General features: G+C 39.0%; 1 protein-coding gene across 2 annotated transcripts; it reads right to left on the minus strand.

Moving 5' to 3' along the window:
• Positions 1 to 512: 512 nt before the first annotated feature.
• Positions 513 to 19672, minus strand: ZDHHC13 (zinc finger DHHC-type palmitoyltransferase 13). 2 transcript variants are annotated; one of them, XM_031050462.2, is made up of 17 exons: positions 19596 to 19672; positions 18398 to 18543; positions 17888 to 18010; positions 17350 to 17427; positions 15909 to 16053; positions 14540 to 14604; positions 13656 to 13818; positions 12974 to 13099; positions 12544 to 12677; positions 11670 to 11770; positions 8649 to 8773; positions 6749 to 6811; positions 6249 to 6342; positions 4776 to 4859; positions 3245 to 3402; positions 1757 to 1854; positions 513 to 994 (listed from the first exon to the last, which is right to left on the minus strand). In XM_031050462.2, exons 1-17 carry the CDS (start codon positions 19614 to 19616, stop codon positions 859 to 861), a joined length of 1860 nt encoding a protein of 619 aa, XP_030906322.1. In that variant the 5' UTR covers positions 19617 to 19672; the 3' UTR covers positions 513 to 858. The 2 variants fall into 2 exon arrangements, with proteins under 2 accessions (XP_030906322.1, XP_030906323.1); XM_031050463.2 differs by having other exon boundaries at positions 19604 to 19670.
• Between the last annotated feature and the right edge of the window lie 280 nt (positions 19673 to 19952).

The raw sequence follows: 19952 nt of genomic DNA on the forward strand, positions 1-19952 counted from the left end.
ACCCCTTTGGTTAGCTTGGATCAGGTGTCCTATCTCTGTTTCCTCCTGGCTTCTTGTGCCCCTCCTCACTGGCAGAGCATGAGAGACTGATAAGGCTGTGATCAGGATAAGCATTACTTAGCAACAACTAAAAACACCAGTGTGTTATCAGCACTGCTCTCAGGCTAAAGTCGAAAACACAGCACTGCATCAGCTACTAAGGAGAAAAATAACTGGTACAGCTGAACCCAGGACAACATTGCTCTTTTCCATCATCAACTTTACCATTTTCACACACTAACAGGGCATATATACATACAAAACAGGAGGTAAAGAGTCAGGTTTTCTTATGGCTACCTGTTCTTACATACCTCACTGGTCACAAATCTCTTGACTATTTCAGTCTGTAAAAACACAGTTAGAAGCAAGAAAGACCTATTTTATTACATGTAAGCCCTCCAAATACAAATACTTAAAAGAGTTTTTCACAACATCAGTAATAAAATTATAGTGCAAATTTAACATTCATTTTTTTAACATGAACATTCCCCTTCATTTACAAATATAATTTTCTTTTATTATCTGCAAAATAAAGCAAAGGCTAAAAACATGGTTTTGAAATTTCACCTTATAAACTTACCTTGAAAAATATACTCTTAGTCACATAAAATTGCAAATCGTTTCAGTTCAAACTGTGTATCACAGACATATAGTGATTGTTCCATATACAGACCTGTTGTAGCTTATGCAAGATAGGTTTAATATTTGAAACAGTAATAAAAATAAAACCAAGGAACTTCTGAAGAATTTGTAAAAACTAACAAAATATCCAGTTTTATTTAGCTTTCAGCTCAATGGTTTTAGAAATTAAGCAAAACTTCATACAGAATGAACAGTTTTCTCCTTTGCCAGATAAAGAAGGTTGTATTGCTTAGTCCAGTCAATTACATTGGGTTTGAACATACCAAAGCAACTGCACTGAAAAAAGTCTGCAAGGTTCTGGAAGCATCCAAGACTGAAAAGGAAAGAAATACTGATTAATAAACCTAACAAAAGAGGACTGCAAGCATCAAAAATACACATTCACCATAAGACAGTACGTAAGACACACATAAGGCTGTCAGTGAAGCAAGCTCTGGGAGAAGAAACATAAGCACAGTTCTCCATTGACCATCATTCCTTTGTTGAACTTTTACAACTTGTACTACATTAAAGACTTCTACAACCTGCATTACATTACAGAATGAGAACAGATTAAGTTCACCTCAAATATTAAAAAGTTAGTAAGATCTCATCTGTTCCCACACATGAGGAAACAAAGAACCCTAGTATAACAGGGAAACCTCAGTACTGGTTTCTCTGTTGAACAAACTACTGCAAGAGAAGGCAGGAAGGAGCCACTTCATACCTTAATTCTCTTTCTAAACCTACAGCACACACACACAGATTGATGAAAGGACAATAACCCCTCATCTGCAAAATAGTGTCTATTGATGAATGCTGTGGACTGATGTTATCGACCCACTACACTATGCTCCTCTTTTTCCTATATATTCAGCCATACATGAAAGAACCCCAGCAGCTCTTATGGTGGCTGTTTATTTCCCAGGGCAAACCAAGTTCTCAGCAAGATAAATGAGGTCCACTCCCTTCTCTTAGCACAGCTCCTAACAGGCATGACCAGCATACCCACAGAACACTACTTTCTGCATTTATGAAACACTGAAGCAAACCAGTACTGAAATGTGTTTAAAGCATGCTCTTCATGAATACTCACTTGTATGGTGTTCTCCTGAGTGAAACAGCATGCTTAGAAGATTTTCTCTGTATCAGGAGGTTCATTCTTTCATGCGAGGTCAATCCCAAGAATGCAATCTTACCAAAATGAATATGTAAAACATGGTTAAAACATGAACATCACAAATTCAAATTCTGGTGATACCAAAAGCTACTACTGGGAAGGCAGGGATAGGCAGAGGTTTGCCATATCTAACAAATAAGTAACTCCTGCCATAATTAATGACTGAAAAGTATATTTACACATCAATTGGACTAAAACAACCCAGCAAACTGTAGCATTAACGCTTTTGCTGAGGAGGCAAACTTATTTGGGATGACTGTCAAGACTACTTTCACAGATGTCTACAGAAGTTTAAGATTACAGGCATTAAGCACTTATCTCCTCAGATTTTGTCTATAATCTACCACACATATTGGTAAAGAAAGATCCCCCCAAAAGACCAAGTAGCTTAGCAAAAAAGATGTAATGTAAAAAAAAGTAGATGTCAGAGACTCAACTTCTCCCTTTTCTTGATTCCATGTCTTCTTTAGTGAGCTTCATAAAATGAAAGAAGTTTGGGTTTTTTTCTGCATATTTGCTTACCTATTCCTTCTTCCATTTTCTTCTTTTCCTAGCAAAATCTTATACAGTCTTTGGCTGAATGCCACACTATCATAAAGCAGTACATTTACAAATGACTGTGCACAAAACATGGCAGCTAAATGTAAATAAACTACCTAGAACCTTTTTTGTTTTTTTCCATCATGGTATCTGAGTAATGGACATGATGTAAGGTAAGCACGGACATTACAGACATCTAGCAGTACACATTGTAAGTTGTGGATATTTTTTTAAACAAGATGGTAAAAAAGGCTTTAGCTCGGTATGCTTAACACATATTCAGATGACACATCTTTCCTAAAAGCTGCTAAACAAGCCATTTCCTACATGTTCTTAAGACAGCTCTTCTCCAACTTGTTTGCATAGCCAAGTGCTCTCTGAGAAAAACATAACCAAGAAATTCAACAGTGTTCACCAGGATCTCATCCAACTCATCATTTTATTGTAGCATTGGGATTTAACACAGTGTAATGATGCACTGCTGAGCTCTGCCATGGAATCTTCGATTCAGGCTAATCACGCTGTTGAGCTTTTGTGCCATTTTGGGGGCAGTAATACTGTTTCTATTAGAAAATATCTTTAAATAAATCTTTATAGGTTTGGGATTTTTGATGACTACTAAACCCAGAACCCAGTGACAGGAATGATTTGCAGGCTGTAATCCTACTTTTAACATGGAAATGCTGAATGCACAAGTACCTATGAAACTGAAAGTCCTGCACTGAGATTTGAGGAAAGCACCTATGTGTGACATTCATTAATCAAGGAAAACAGGCACAGTTTTTATGGGAGCAGATCATGTAGGGAAAAGTTTTAATACGATGACTCTTAAAGAGAGGAGCAGAAACTAAAACAAACTACTACCTGATAAAGCTGAACAATCAGCCACAATGAAGCCCATCCAGTATGAAAACAGGCTAGTGCAAACATGTAGGAAACCCACGGGGAACAATAGATTATCTGTGTGAAGTACGTCCACGCTCCATCTTGATGATAACTTGTTGCACAATGATTTGTCCAATCTGGCAAGATGAATAATCAGCTAATTATGTTATTAGGCCACTTAAGAACTGAACAAAGATTGTTTGCCTTGAATTAATATTACATAGCAATGTGAACTAGAATACCATGTTTGATATATCATGTTCCCACTTAAAAGCACCCACAGAGATCTGTGACCGCTTGCTATTCTGGCTGCATAACCATTACATTATGTATTTATAACCCACATAACCCCATGTTCCTTGAAGGAACATTCAAGACACTGACTACATTCTTTGATATTATATTGAAATAAGTCATGACGTCTCATTAACAAGACTTCTGAAATTTTGTTTCATGCTCATTTGTAATTTTAGGGCAAGAATTTGTCATTTATCTTTAATACCATATTCAACAAAAGAAGACACGATGGTGAAAATGCCAAGAAAGGAGCATTTAGCACTAGTAAATAGATGTAAACTGGAATATCCACCTTCTGTAAACTTCTTAAGAGATACTTAAAGCCTACCACATAGGTATTAAAAAAAACCCCTATTAAAAACCTATTAAAAAAACCCCACAAGCTAGAAGCAGAGCAACTTCTGTCAGTAGAACAGTGAAAAGGTTCTACTTTCCTCCCATGTTTCTGTACACACAGGAAATAGAGAAAAACCATATGCTTTCTGCATATATATAAGACCACCACTGAAAGACAGGAAAGCAACACATGTTCACAGGAGTATCCTGTGTTCTCCACTGCCATAGCTGGTTCACCTTACTATCTTGAACATCAACCCATTTCCATATAATGTAAAGTAATATAAAGTTTAGAACTTTTTACTTAAAAGGTTAGTGGTTAGCTGTATAACTACATTCTAACGGCTCTATTCTCTTCAAGAAATGTCTCTATTTTCCAGTTTGGATTTATCAGTTAGACGGGCAGCTCTCCTCAAAATCATCACTACCTTAAAAACAAAAAGACACTTTGGCAAGTGTTCAATATAGTTATTTCCAAATTACAAAACCAATAAAGCCTTTGCAATAATGTATTTACAAACTGATTTTCCATTACAATGAAGGCTATCCAGGCTAGAACCTGTAACCTGACATTCCTCCACATGGCTTCCCTATTTCACCTAAGATAAATGCTTACTGATATTGTATTTTCCAATGGACATCCCACTAGAGCTCTAAAGTAGCTCTTACTCAACACACATGTGAGTAGACATTTGACCAAAGACTCAGATATGACATATTTTCATTTAAAGACAGAATTCCAAGATAATAACACTGCTGAAATATTGCATTATTTGTGCAAGTATCATCACACTTGCTGGAAATGAAATACTGAAAATTGAAGACCATATACCCACATCTTTGACAGATAACTTGAAATAAATTCATGGATACATACACAGAAGAGTCCCATAGAGCACCCAGACACTGGTCATAGCTAGGAAAGACATGAACAGCAGGTAGTAACAATGGTTCCCAATGCCTGGATTTGAGACAAGATGAAAAAAAAAAAAAGGGTTGGCTTTCTAAAATTCAGCAGTACTTGCATTTCCCTTTAGGTTCACAGGACTAAGAAGTCAGCCAGATTTGCCTCTTCTTCAGAGCATGCCTTTAGCTGTTTTGGTTAGATGAGGACTAACTATGCAACAACAGCTCTCACTAAGCACAGTACAGTTGTCTTATATGACTGAAAACTCTAAGCTGTTCAATTTAATTTTTTGACCTTTGTGTGCTTCAGAACTGCAAACACAGGCATGAAAAACCCCAGACTTCTGTCAGAGAAACTGTTACATGAAGATATACAAATATTTTCCTTTAAATTACAATCAGTATTGCTCAAAGCTTTGAAACAATGCATCAGAAAGATGTCTCACTACCTTATAGCAAACACTGTAAAAATATTTTCAAGTATTTAACACTGCAAAAAGCAATTGGCAAAAGAACGCTAAAAATACATTGCTACAGATGGAAAAGTCTGTCTTGAGAATCACCAGTAATGAGACAGAAAGGAAAAATATGCTTGCTTCCCAGAGCACTGGTGGAAACACCATCCCTGGAAGTAAGTGTTCAGAGACTGTATACATGAGGCCCTCAGTGACCTGGTTTAGTGGTGGCCTTGGCAGTGCTGGGGGAATGGTTGGACTTGATAATCCTAAAAGTCTTTTCCAACCTGGCTGATTTCTCAAAGAACATCAAAACAAAGTACTCTACAGGGTTAAATGGTCCAGCTGCTCCACTGCACTGTCTCTAACAGTGACAACGGACATCAGTCCAGGAGGACACGTGAGGCTGGCCACTTTCTACAGCTCATTCTCCTCATCCACAGCTTCTGTCTTAAAATGTCAGAGCGTACATACTTCTCTAGTTCTTTTACTAGCTACTTTTGAACACACTGTACAACCATTTGTCTAATTCCTTTCTGAAACTTCTGATGCTGCATCTGCAAACCCTTATGGTAGCAAGCTCCAAATTTCCCCTGCCTACAATGTAAAGACTTTTTTTTTTTTACCAATTTTAAATTCAAATGCTATTCTCACTGAGCCTGCCCTAGTATGATGTGTCTGGCAAATACCAGTTCTGCATTCACTTTAGCCACACTCTTCATTGCTTCCTGCCGTTCCTGTTACTCTTTCTCTCAAAAGGAGAAGTCTCAGATATTTTGGTCTCTACTTTCAGGCTGACCAATCCATCTCTTTAACAATTACAGTTGCCTTTCTCTCTACCATCTAACTCATTTCACTCTAGCACCTATCAGTAAGCCCTTCAGTATCAACTATATATTCTTACATGAGATGTGCTCTCTCAGGAGATAAATGTTATTTCTGCAACTTTTTAAATATGTGGCATTTTCTGATGAAACAAACCTTCTCACCTATGCAGTGTCCAGTCCACAGAGAATGCTGATCGTATCTGGCTACACATGAATCACAAGCAAGGCAATGCACAGACCTCAAAGGCTTCCTTACCTAGTTGAGGGGAAGGAAAAGAATACAGCCATAGCAAAAGCATCTATTTCACTAAACCTTAGAGCGTCTACTCATGGGCATCATCATATTTTGTTCTCTATAACATATATTTATTTTCTATAACAAACATATTGTATACTCTAACAGACCTCACAACATGCAACATAGATAAGAACTATAAATCTTAATTTAAAAAAAAAGAGAAATAATTATTTTATTAAGATTAGAGTCCAAGGATATCAAAGTATCTCTTTTGTCACTGTAAAAGAAAAACATATGTCTAAATAACACAAAACAAACTATGCATCTAATACTCACATAACAAGCAATAAGGAGAAAGCTTTTTATAGCAGTACTGAGTAAAAGCCAGGTTCAAAAAGCAAACAAATACCAAAACCTCACTTACAAGACATGATGTGCAAAACGTTCTGAAGTCCAAGCAATTTGCTTCTGCAAGAGCTACGATGTTCTGAAAGACAAAGAAGTCTGTGCTTGTGTTTGGATCACATTTTCAGGGGGATGTGAAGATTTTTACATTAGGCAACTCATCAGCATTTTGAGTGCCAAGCATTGATATGAATAAGCACTCGATGTTTAAAAAGGTCTGTGAGAAGCAACAAACAGCAAAGACTGATGTAACTAGCCCCATGCAGAATTATCCAGAAAACTATCTCTGTTCCCAAAATTGATCAATCATGTTGATGAAGTATTCTTCAAAATGAGATGGTCTTAAGACCATCTCATCTACCCATGCCAAGTGCAAGGTCCTACACCTGGGTCGGAGCAATCCCAGGCACAGCTACAGGCTGGGCAGAGAAGAGATTCAGAGCAGCCCTGTAGAAAAGGACTTGGGGGTATTGGTCGATGACAAAATGAACAAGAGCCGGCTGCAGTGTGTGCTTGCATCCCAGAAAGCCAACCGTATCCTGGGCTGCATCAAAAGGAGCGTGACCAGCAGGTCGAAGGAGGTGATCCTGCCCCTCTACTCTGCTCTTGTGAGACCTCACTTGGAGTATTGTGTGCAGTTCTGGTGTCCTCAACATAAAAAGGACATGGAAGTGTTGGAACAAGTCCAGAGGAGGGCCATGAGGATGATCAGGGGACTGGAGCACCTCCTGTATGAAGACAGGCTGAGAAAGTTGGGGCTGTTCAGCCTGGAGAAGAGAAGGCTGCATGGAGACCTCATAGCAGCCTTCCAGTATCTGAAGGGGGCCTACAGGGATGGTGGTGAGGGACTCTTCATCAGGGACTGTAGTGATAGGAAAAGGGGTGATGGGTTTAAACTTAAACAGGGGAAGTTTAGATTGGATATAAGGAGGAAGTTCTTTACTGTGAGGGTGGTGAGGCACTGGAATGGGTTGCTCAAGGAAGCTGTGAATGCTCCATCCCTGGCAATGTTCAAGGCCAGGTTGAACAGAGCCCTGGGTGACATGGTTTAGTGTGAGGTGTCCCTGCCCATGGCAGGCGGGTTGGAACTAGATAATATTAAGGTCCTTTCCAACCCTAACTATTCTGATTCTATGATACAAGATACCTCTCAGGTACTCAGCCAGACCTCAGAGAGATTAGGAGAGTTGCTGTATTTACTGTTCCTTCATTAGGAACTAAGTAGACAACATTTACTAGTCTTGTGGCAAAAAGTTTGAAACTTAGTTCTCACTGGCAATCTGAAGAAATAAAACCTCTTGGAGAGCAATGAAATCACAAACACAATGCTTTACTTAATGCACAAGTTGGGGAGACCAAATATCGAAGTCCCAACTGATTTCTTTTTGCCATTCTAAGACAGAGCTAGGAAACAGCATGTCATCTACATGATGCCTAAGCACAAAAATCAAACCATTATATGCATCTTCAAAGCATCTAACAAAATTTAAGTAATTTCTAGCTTTTGAGCTAGAAATGTCTAGTTTTATGAGCATGGAGAGTTGTAGGAAAGCATTGTGAATATCTCTTGCTAACCTTAGTCAACTGGAGTGCAACCATACAAAATTCATATTTATGAAGTGACATTCTATGTGAGTGTCATATAAATGAAACCACAACACCAGTGGTTCTGTACAATGTTTTGCCAAAGGTCACATTTCAATGAAAAAATGGAAGCAAGGCCATCATGGCAGAATTACGAAGATAAGGAAACTAGCAGTAGAAGGACACATTATCTACTATCTACATTGTTTGATGCTGTTGCTAAAACCCCTTAGGAGTATTTCACTGCTTGCAGGATTAACAAAGCTGCACATGATGACAAAAACCATCTACTGCACCAGATTAGCCATTCCCTTTGTTTTTATGAAGTCACCTACCTCTTTCCTTTCTTTTTCTGAGGTCTTAATATATCCAGGATCAGTTCTCCAAGTTTTATAGAAATAATAAAGAAGACCCACCACGCTGAGCATGACAGTGATTTCAAGAATTCTATCTGTTCCATGTAATATTCAGGTTAAGGAATATATTTTATCACTACTATCTGTCAAATAAAATACTCTAAAATTAGCTCATTACTTCACAAGCAACACACAAAAAGGCAAAGAATAAATTTTACTTTTCTAGTAGGATCCTCTCTGCCCTTTAAAGGACATCATATTGGGGAAGTTGAATACTCTGTCCAGTCTGAGCACTTGAGAAGACTTTTACAACTGCACAAACCTGCATCACAATATAGCTCTCTGTCATCCTCACTAGCAGGGTGCAGATTTTTGCCTTTGAGTATTTCACAGATTCAAACTGAACTCAATTTCTTCTTTTTCTCACTCAAGTTTGTCTATTTGATTGAAACAATACCAATCAGACATGCATAGTTATTGAGCTTCCAGCAGCTGTGAGATTTGGCTGACTGCAGCACACACCCCGAAGTCACTGAATAGGCATTTACTGATTTCTAGGTCCTGCTCTCTGGTTTGCTTTGGCTAAGACCACTGAGTAAACTCAAGACAGAAAGATGCAATTGGAAATCATCCTGGAAATACCTTTGTCACTAAAAAAACCTATACCAAGCACACACTGACAAAACACTTCTGAAGGTAATGGGATAGTTATTAGGAATCCTTCCTCCCTCACAAAAATACTACAAAATCCATGAAATCACAGAATGGTTGGGATAGAAGGGACCTCAAAGTTCATCCAGCTCCAACTCCCTGCCACAGGCAGGGACACCTTCCACTAGACCAGGCTGCTCAAATCCCTGTCCAACCTGGCCTTAATACTGCCAGGGATAGGGCAGCCACAGCTTCTCTGGGCAACCTGTGCCATGATGATGAAATGACAAACTTCTGGTCTAATCAGACATTTTTCCTCTTGCATACTATTTGCTTTTACCCAGTGGCTGACTATTTTAATTTAAGTCTATGGAGAGAATTCATCTCTCGTGAATGCCGGAGAAGCAGATTGAAAGTCAGTACGGTTATTTGCTGCCACATCTCTAGCAGACAAATTATTATGTAAGAAGGAGGATATACAGTCATTAGGAACATGATTTTTACACTAGGTACTCAAAACATCTGTATGTCAGGTGAAAGGGGGAAAACAACATGTCAAGATTAACTGTCTCTATACAGCAGCAGAGGACTGTGAAGTGGGACAAATTTCACACCAATTAAATCCAAGCATTGACCTTGAGAGCACAGACAGCTAAAGAACAGTCCATGATGCCACCAAGGAGCAGTCAGAGCTCCCAAGACTGGATTTCATCTCCAGTGACCTCTCAATTACTATATAACTACACAATGTGAATAACTCTTAAAGATCAAGTTCTGCAATCTCAAGGTTGTTTTGTCTTATGAAATAACAACATTGCAAATACCTCTAAAATCTAGATGATAAATTACAACATATTAGCACTGAATTTTAGCAGACCTATAGTTGTGTTAGGGCTGAGAAAAGTCCTTAATTAGAATGGTTGGATTTTCATTCAGTCTAGAGGAACAGTTTGACAGTTTGATAAATACAGCTAACTAAAATACTGAACAATTTTATAACACTCAAATCTTCTTTCCAGAAGAAAAACATATTCACGAGGAAAAGACCTAGATACTGAAATGGAAACTATCCACTTTTGCCCATGCCACCAAGCTTTGGCTAGACCTTCAAGAATATTGCTCTGCTCCCTGTCTTCAGCAGAGTGTCTGACTCAACCCCCTACGGTTGGAATTTGATCTCCCTTTCATTTATATGACACCAAGAAAATCTTAAAACCTCACAGTGCAACCCTGAATAGCATGATTTTCATTTAGACAAGCATATGCATATATCCCCAGAGGGAATATACTTGATCAGTTTACCCAAGTTAATCCTGAAAATTCTATTAAGGACATCTTAATTGGGAACAATACAAAAGAAAACGCCATTTAAAGGACAAAGTAATTAAAAATTAATTAAAATTGTGTAGCACTATATACAGCAGGTTTAGTACAAAATTATTTACAGTTCTAAGTATGTCTCTGTTTTTTTTCATAAAACTCAACCAATGAATAAACAGAGGTCCCCTGTGTAAGTTCCTAGGGCAGTGGTGGAATCTCTGTCCCTGGAAGCATTCACAAACCATGTAGACAAGGCTGTCAGTGCTATGGTTTAGGGGTACCCTTTAGTCAGTGCTGGGGTAAAGGCTAGACTTGATGATCTTAAAGACCTTTTCCAAGCCAGTTGATCCTATGATTCTATAAACGCAGGGCACTGAAAAGCAAGTGCAAACTACTACAACTTTTTTGTACTAATCAGTGCAAAGCCTCTTGAAAGAAAGCAAAAGAAACGTAGAAAATACTTCACTGCACACTAAGGATGCAGCATAACCTGTGAATGCATAGGAGACTGAAAGATCTACTTTGTAGAGACCTGAAGAAATATGTTCCTTGGTTTTTTGGTGGTAACGATATTGTTTTTAAAAGCAAAAGCATGAATTTCACTAAGTGTCAAATCCTTGTCATTTTAGAAAGATATTTATTATTAATGCATTTGTTATTCTCTTATACCACATGCCAAAATACATTAACCTAATTGAAACTCTTATAGAGTCACATGGAGATGCTAACAGAGACAATCAGGTTTATAACAAAGATGCTTTCCTTTTGATATTCCAGGAAGAAATAGTTCAGATTTATACACAAATATTTGATACAGATAAAAAGCTACAAATTTTTAGTCAATATATAATTTGAAATTAAAATCAAATTTATTTCACCCCTGCCTGATGGAAATAAACCAGTCTTACCAGATGTTAACAGTCATGTAGAATTATCTGGCACTGCTCATTACTATTTGCATGATCAGGCCTACATTTATTAAGAACTGTTAAGGAGAGTTCTATTGAATTTCTTGAGTATAAAGGATATCAGGCAGGAACCAGAAAAACCAGGTCACAGACATCCAAAATATGGAACTTAGCAGAAATGCTGTGGGAAGGTACCTTAGATTCTTGAGCCCCACAAGTTGCCTAAAAAGGATGTTAAAAGAAAAAAAAAACATTAAAAAAATACAGTTAAACCATAACTCCACAGAGTATCCATCATCTGTTATTTTTAAAACTTCAAACATGAAGCACAAGTCTCATCTCTTAAAGTAATCAGTTCTCCTCACTCGAATGCATTCTTCAGCCAGATGTGCAGGGAGTTAACAATGCAACAAATTAAACTGCAGAGTGCTCTACTCCAGCCTGGTATTAAATATCGGAAGTGCTGTAGCAGTGGGTGAAAACTGCAATCTCTATTTGCACACTGCTGAAGGAACCGTTGAAGAAAGCAGGAAAGCTGTGAAACTGCTCAGGATAACACTGGAAGGTCTGGAGAGCAGGAGGGGAGGGAATGGTTCATTAAAGCTCATTCTGTGCCACAAATACAGATGGAAAAGTTGTGATAAAGCACACTTCTAAGCATTGTGCATTGATATCTGTGTCTACTGGCTGCAAACCTTAAGTAACACCCTCTTTATAACTAAAATTATCTAGTAGACTGCTTAAACACTTTAGTCGTTTGGGGTTTTTATCCAGATTTTTCAGTGAAACTATTATTTTGCACACCGAAAGACATTCATTTCTATGGTCATTCTAAAAAGTACATATATTTAAATCCTTCACACACACTGCAACCATTTCTCAGGAAGTATCTTTTTTGCTAAGTGAAACTAAACTCTGAAAAGAATATTGCATTAGATATCTTATATGGCGTCTGTACCAATGGAATACATGTATACAGTGAAAAAGCCACAAACCTTACAAAGAGAGCCATTCCAAACAGCAGGAAGAGGAGCAGACCTCCTTTCAAAAGCCAAGAATTGGAACTTAAGTTCATGACGTATCCTATGGCCCACATAAATGTCAAGGAAGATGCAAACAGCAGGACGAGCTATTGAGATTATTATGGTTAAAATATGACAAAGTATTCAAGCAGGATTTACTTCAAAAGTATTTAGCTAATGTAATAACAAATACTGAAAGATTCAAGACAGGTAAGTTAAGGTGACAGACAATACAAAATCCCCACCCAAACCACTGCTACATGTTTTAAAGAATTTCGGTTTTGTGCACCCAGTTTCAGAAACCATAGGTGATCCTCTTGTTAGGAAAGAGTTGTCCTGCAGTATTATTATAAGCACAGAATGCTCCAGATTTATTTCTGTTAGTTTTTACTCAGGAAATTACCTCATATTTCTCTACTATTTTCAGTAACATATTATTTCTTCTGCTTCTCATTCTTTCTTCCTCTTTTACCATATAAACCATGAAGCGATTCAGACTTTGATAAGCAAGGTCACATGGTGTCTCTCCCTTTAACAACAGAAATGTTTAGTTATTTATGCACTTAACACATACATGCTTTCCCTTTTAACAGAAGCAAGAAACAAATATAGCTAAAACAAGAATAACTGGGCAATCACTTCCCAGCCTCTCCCCTTTTATTTTAAGGCAAGAAAAAGCTAAATTCAGAGTTTTCACATGCTTAATCCAGTGCTTTGTAGTTCAGAAACCTGCTGCTTGTATTCAGATTGCATCCATTTGAGTTACCTGCTGGACTGTCTCCAACAACCTGAAACACTGAACTGTCTGATAAACAGAAAAAGAGAAAGTGCAACAAAATTTGCAAAAATAAAATCAGAGTGACTGAAAGGCTCAGCTGTTCATATAATGAACATTGTAAAAAATCTCTGCATCCATACTTTGAGCCACACTACAAGAAAGGTAATTCCTTTTGGGAAATACTAAGAATCTCCTAGTCAACCCCCAGTGCAAAGAATACCCAAAGTGGAGAGGACTCAGGTTCTTCTTTACATTCATTTTACACACTCATGCCCCATGGAATGAAATATCATGAAAGAAATTATACCTTGACATTTTGTATATCCAGGCTAGCACCAGCTTCCAGCAACAGATCCACTGCACTAGTATTTCCTGATGCTATTGCCCAATGCAGTGCAGTATTCTTTTGAACATTGTCTACGGCATTGAGACAGGGGTTAAACTTCAAAAGAAGCCTTGTGGGTTCTGGTCTAGGCAAAAAATAAAGTATAAAAGTTGACAGAAAATCTTGGATATGAAGATATGAGTATCTTGGAATATGAAGAAGATATCGGATATGAAACTTCTAAACATCTTATAAAAAACACTGTTCCTCTCTGCAAAATAACAGCAGATACACATAGCCTTGTCTCAGAACCTGCTCATCAACAGTAAATATGAGTTTACAATTCAGGACCTGGCCTCAGGGTTTTTCTCCAGACTACATTATTTTACCATTTTAACAAATATGGAGTACATACACAGATTGTATATAGACCAGGCTTTGAGCAACCTGGCCTAGTGGAAAGTGTCCCTACCCATGGCAGGGAGTTGGAACTCGATGAGCTTTAAAGTCCTTTCCAGCCCAAACCACTCTGTGATTCTATGATTGCATCTTTCTACAATACTGCATATCATCTTACATCTTCACATTTTATTTATTCTAAGTGCAGCCACCTCTTGATGTTCATTTCTGGGAAAGCATAATGATGCTGCAGACACTTCAGCCACAAACCTAACTTTATTTTAGAAATTCTTTTGACTTTCTTTGCTATATCAAATTAGCTACTTCATAATTCCTGATCTCTGAAATACTGAATATTTTAGTACAACTAAAAGGGAAAGGAACGTCAGTTTAACAAAAAAATTCATAAGATTCACCTCACTGCTTCTTGGGTACAACAGATTCTCCTGAAGTTACCTGCTACTTACCCAATGGCTTTTTGTGCTGCTAACATTAAAGGTGTTTGTCCATTGAAGTCTGTTGTGTCTACGTTCTAAGTACAAGAAGAAGATAAGAAGCAAATGATTACCAGGTATTTCAGGAGACGGAGTTAGATGATCAGGTCTGGAGCTATACAACTGGCTTAGCTGCACTAATAATAAGAAAATAGAAAGAAACCAAATTGTACCAGCCAAGAAGTCAACGCTCATTTAAACATTTTTCTCTTTGCTCTGTGAGCATTCCATGAGCATTCCCTTCTTAACACACTGAGTCTCCACTAAGGACATTTCTAAGTGACAGTCTGCACCAAGGACATTTTTAAGGGAACCACATTAACCACATTTTTTGTCCTGTTTTGCATACAGATATTATAAATAAAATGGACTTCGAAAAGCAATGTTAACCACCTTCTTTGTATGAATAGAGGTATATAACAGTGTCCAAGTACACAAAACTGGTTTATTAAAACAACAAAAAAAAAGGATTACATATCTTAAGACATAATTATTTAATCATCTAACTTGCATTACCTAATAGTCTTCACAATTAGAATTTTCTTCTTCCCTGCCTCCACCCATTGTTAAGTCAAAGCAGAATAACTAAAAGAAATGTTTAATCACTTGGATTTTTTAGTTGAAGATAGGTGGGCTAAAAGCTTCCTTGAGTCTGTGACATATACCATCCATACCTACATTCCAGAAGTCAGTCACCTTACTAGAGAGCTCTATGAGAAACATGCTTACCAAATCTTTAAATCTTAATACCCAGTGCTTCAAAGAAAGAGTCTAGATCATGTAAAATTCTATTCTTCATTTTATTAGCAAATTATTACTCTTGTAATTAATTCTGCTTATTTCAGATGTAAGCTAAGCAGACATCAACTAGAGTAGATACAATATAAAATGACAGAATATACAAACTTTTGTAATATAGAATTCAGACCTAGGCTGGTCATATATTTTGCACACTTCAATTGATGGACAATTGCACAGACCATTAGTTACAAAACTGTAATCAAATAGTAAATGCTTCCTGATGTAGATATAGCATATAGTGCTTTTTGTTCTCCGGTAAGAGCCAGTTACGTTACAGCACCACAGATCTACGTAGTCTTACGAACTCTCTTTAAATAGTCCAAATTGTGTGTGAATGTCACAAGAACAGGGGAGGGTACCAAAACAAAAAAACACATATAAATGTATAAATAATTTAAGTTACTTTGACCTTGTGGCACAGGGAAATAGCTGTCAAATACCTGCCTGTCATCTAGAAAACAAAACAGTTAAATTCTGAATGTATCATACACACAGGTATGTACTCAAAGTAGAAAACAACAGTGGGACATCAACAACATACCTGGCCTTTGGATATGAGGTAAGCTACAATAGGCACATGTTGGAATAGCACTGCTAAATGAATGCTACTGAATCCTTCCCCATCAATAAGACTGGGATCTGCTCCACATTTCAACAATAGCATGACCATAGGTAGATGTCCTTGTCTGTAATAATACATAAAATGAAATTAGAAATTACAAAAAAGGCATAGATTCTAATGAAATCATTGTCTTAATAATTCTCATAGGTACTCTGAAAAAGAAAGAATCTGTTCAGATTGTTGTGGTTTTATTAAGGAAATTACTTTTTTAAAATTAAGTTTTACAGCAGAAAATTGTATTAAAAATATACCTTAATAGATCAACCTAAGGCAAACCATTAATTTAGAATACAATGGTTATTCTACAGTAATTTTTCCTGTGAGCAGCCTTCCTCCGAAGAAGTATCTAACTTTGGCAGAAGACTAAGCCCAGTAGAAAGTACTGATCTCCTGATGTGAGAATCTGCATTCAGAGAAGGTATCCCAGAATAATTAAGGCTATGTTTCTTCCCAGATGAGCAATGCTTCTATCCTTTTGGTCATTTAACTCAAATACTGTCCTAGAAGCTAAAGTTGAATGGTTTTAAAAGTATCAATTGAACAGATGTCATCTAGAGCATACCCAGAAAGAGCAGATCCAAAGAGATGTTAAACAGATGCAAGCATCAATAGACACCATTGCCCAGGAAGACACTGCATGCTACGGGGCTGGAACTTGATGAACTTTAAGGTCCCTTCCAACCCAATCCATTCTATAATTTTATGTTTGTGGTGGCAGCTCTAAGGAGCCCAGGAGCAAAAGCTGATGGCACTGGGAGATAAAGGCCAAAGACCTCTCTACGTGACTCTGAACAACAAAGTGGCTTACAGTTGTCCTACTGCTATAAACTCTTGTTTCAAGTCCAGGACTGGCAACATTGAGTCTTATGAGAGCACACCAAGGTGTGGTGTGCAGAAGCTAAGAAGTGTTTAGTACAGAAGCTAAAATGATTGAAAGCATATTAACTAGGCAGGCTGCTGTCTGAAGGGAACAGTGACCACAACTTTTTCAGACTTAAACTGTGCCCTAATAAGCACCACCAGCAATCTTCAATACACTATCATAACAAGCTTTCTTTGCCCTAAGGCAGGACTTGGGAAGTCTGAACAGCACTGTTCCATCCCCAGGGAAACTTAAAAATGAGAGTTCAAGTGACTGAAGCACAGATGCACACATAAGACAACTCCGTGGCTTGAAAAGCTGCCAGGGATCAGAGAACAGATTTCAGCATTACTACACACATGCTGCAAAATCTCTTATACCTCAATAAATTAAACCCACCACAGTGTCTGATTTATGCTGACCACTGCTGTACTACACAAAATGCTACTATAACTGTTAATACTAACAGATTTACAATAGGAGTTGCAAGAAGCATACCTAACGGCCCAATGAAGGGGAGTTGAATTCAAATCTCCACCTAGCTGATCCACTACTGCACCTTTGGAAATATAATACCTGTGTAACAGTAACATAAGATTAAGGACAGACAAAAGATTAAAACATGATACTAAGGATACCATAGCTCTAGTAGTAAATAGCTTATAATAAAAATTCACTTAGAGAAGCAAATGGACAAGAGATTTTTTTCAGTAAAGAATGCTGGTTTGAAAAAATGCTTAAGAACAAATATAGTCATAAGCAAGGCACTTATAAAATCAGCTTTTATCTTTGTTAAACAAACCAAACCAGGAAAATCTAATGGTTCATGTACTACATAATTTTACATATAAAGAATCCAAGGTAATCTTACATTTAAGTGACATTCTCACAAAGTTAATTGGGTTAAAAATGTGAATTTTATGCTTTTCTTTCCAAGCAACATGTTTGTTTCTTTTGAAGTAAAATAGTGACAAAGTGATTATAAACAATGGAGGCAGAATACTCATATAACTTTCCCAAGGACTCTAGAGCTTACTTAACCAGCTCTTGTCTGTTGTTTATTGCTGCCCAGTGAAGAAGAGTCACATTTTCTTTGTCTGGCTGTCGAACATCATATCCTGCTTCTACCAATTCTTTGCATCGCTCTATCATTCCATACCTTAAATGAGAAAAAAGAATCAATATACTTATCATCCATTTGTTAAGTATCCTCCAGTTTAAAGACAGCCATATACTAACAAAAAACAGATCTCATCAAGAATCACCAGCAGCTCCTATTTCAGCGAATTCCATATTGCATTCAATAGAAGTCTAGCGAAAAGAGTTGGCCTGAACCTTGATGAGCAGAACTTTCTACCTAACAAACCTGGTTGAGATATTATTGTTTCTGATAAAAATACTTGCAACAATACTTTTAAATTATTTTTCTTCTTTTGCTATGGGGAGAAAACTAAAATTTTCCTTTGCAAAAAATCCCCAACCTGGCTCACATTTGAGGACACTCCCATCTATTTTAACATTCTGCACACACAGAACATATACTCACTGTGTAGCCTTTACAATATCACAAATGCTGGGGTCTTCAATGACAGGATACAGTCCTGGTAGCACTGGGAGATCTTTATCCCCATGGGCACTGCGGCAGTTGTGCATATGAGGTCGATGAGGCCCATGGCAATGGCCTTTACACTGCTGGTTAACAAAGCAACTGTCAACAAACACTTTTCATATACTGTACACCACACTTCCTTATTGCATTAATAAGAATAAGCAAGTTCATTTAAACCACAGTTAAAGCCATCTGACAAGAGACTAGTCCTTTTATTCAGCACAGGGACATGGGAGGATGGAAGAGTGACAGCTAAGGTCCATCAGTTACAAAGGATGTTAAGCACCTTGCAGAGCTGGCTCCTGGCAAAATACCCTTACCTACAGCAATGCTGCTGTGCTAGAAATGCCAGCCTATACCTACAAGAAAGCTGAAGAGGGACTTTTTACAAGGATATCCTAGTGATAAGGTAAGGGGAAAAGGCTTTAAACAAGAAGAGGAAAGATTTAGATTAGATATTAGGAAGTTCTTCCCTGTGAGGGTGCTGAGGCACTGGCACAGGTTGCCCAGAGAAGCTGTGGCTGCCCCATCCCTGGCAGTGTTCAAGGCCAGGTTGGACAGGGCTTGGCGCAACCGGGTCTAGTGGAAAGTGTCCCTGCTTGTGGCAGGGAACTGGAACTGGATGCGTTTTAAGGTCTTTTCCAACCTAAACCATTCCGTGATACCTTGAGCAGGTTTTGAACCGCCAGAACAGTTGGAACCCACAGGGCCCGCCGCGCACGGCGGTTCCAGCAGAGGAGCCGTCCAGGCAGAACACGGGCCTCCCCTCTCTGTCAAGCGCGGCCGCAAGATCCCTCCCGCTCCGGCGGACACCTCCCGCTCCCACCCTGCTCGCTGAGGGGAACCCCCCGCCCTCCTCAGCCTCGCACCGCGCTGCGAGGGCCCGCCCAGCGCCCCCAGCCCCACCGGGGCGGAACAGCCCCAGCGAAGGGTGCACACCAGGTCCGGGGCCTCTCCCCGGCTCCAACCGCCTGCACCGCGCCGACAGCCTGCTGACGGAGCCCGAAACCGCCGGTCAACCCCACCCGCCGCCTCACGGAGCCTCGGGGCCCCCAAGAACTAGGCAGCGAGGCCCTGGACTAACCAAGGGCAGGCCCAGCATCCCTCCCCCCAACACTCCCAGGACACCCCTCACCGCCGGACCGCCACCAGCCATCCTCGCTGTGCCCGGAGCTCCGCGCCTGCCGCAGCTTCCTGCTCCCGCTTCCTGGTTACCGGGTGTGGGGGGCGGGCCCAGGCCCTCACGGCCCGGGCAGCCGCGGTACGGACTGGCTGTTTCCCCGCGGCCTCACCTGGGGCGCTGTGCCCCAGCCGGCAGCAGCAAGCAGGCTCAGCCGAAAGCGGTATAGCCACAATCCTCGCCTGCGAAGTACTTACGAGGGGTATAACTCTCCCACTCACACCAACTCGTACAATAGGAGGAGCCCAGAGGATGCCTGGAAGCAGTAGAGTTCCAAGTCGGTTTTAAAACGTGAGGAGTTTGCAATCCTCC

The sequence above is a fragment of the Melopsittacus undulatus genome, chromosome 8, assembly GCF_012275295.1.
Source record: "Melopsittacus undulatus isolate bMelUnd1 chromosome 8, bMelUnd1.mat.Z, whole genome shotgun sequence".
NCBI classification, from domain to species: domain Eukaryota; kingdom Metazoa; phylum Chordata; class Aves; order Psittaciformes; family Psittaculidae; genus Melopsittacus; species Melopsittacus undulatus.

Coding starts and splice junctions, on each gene's coding strand:
- ZDHHC13 (XM_031050462.2), bottom strand. CDS start 19,616: ATGGCTGGTGGCGGTCCGGCG. Junction 12,678..12,973: donor AAATAGTAGAGAAATATGAG/GTAATTTCCTGA, acceptor TAATCTCAATAG/CTCGTCCTGCTGTTTGCATC. Junction 1,855..3,244: donor TGATTGTTCAGCTTTATCAG/GTAGTAGTTTGT, acceptor CATTTTGGTAAG/ATTGCATTCTTGGGATTGAC.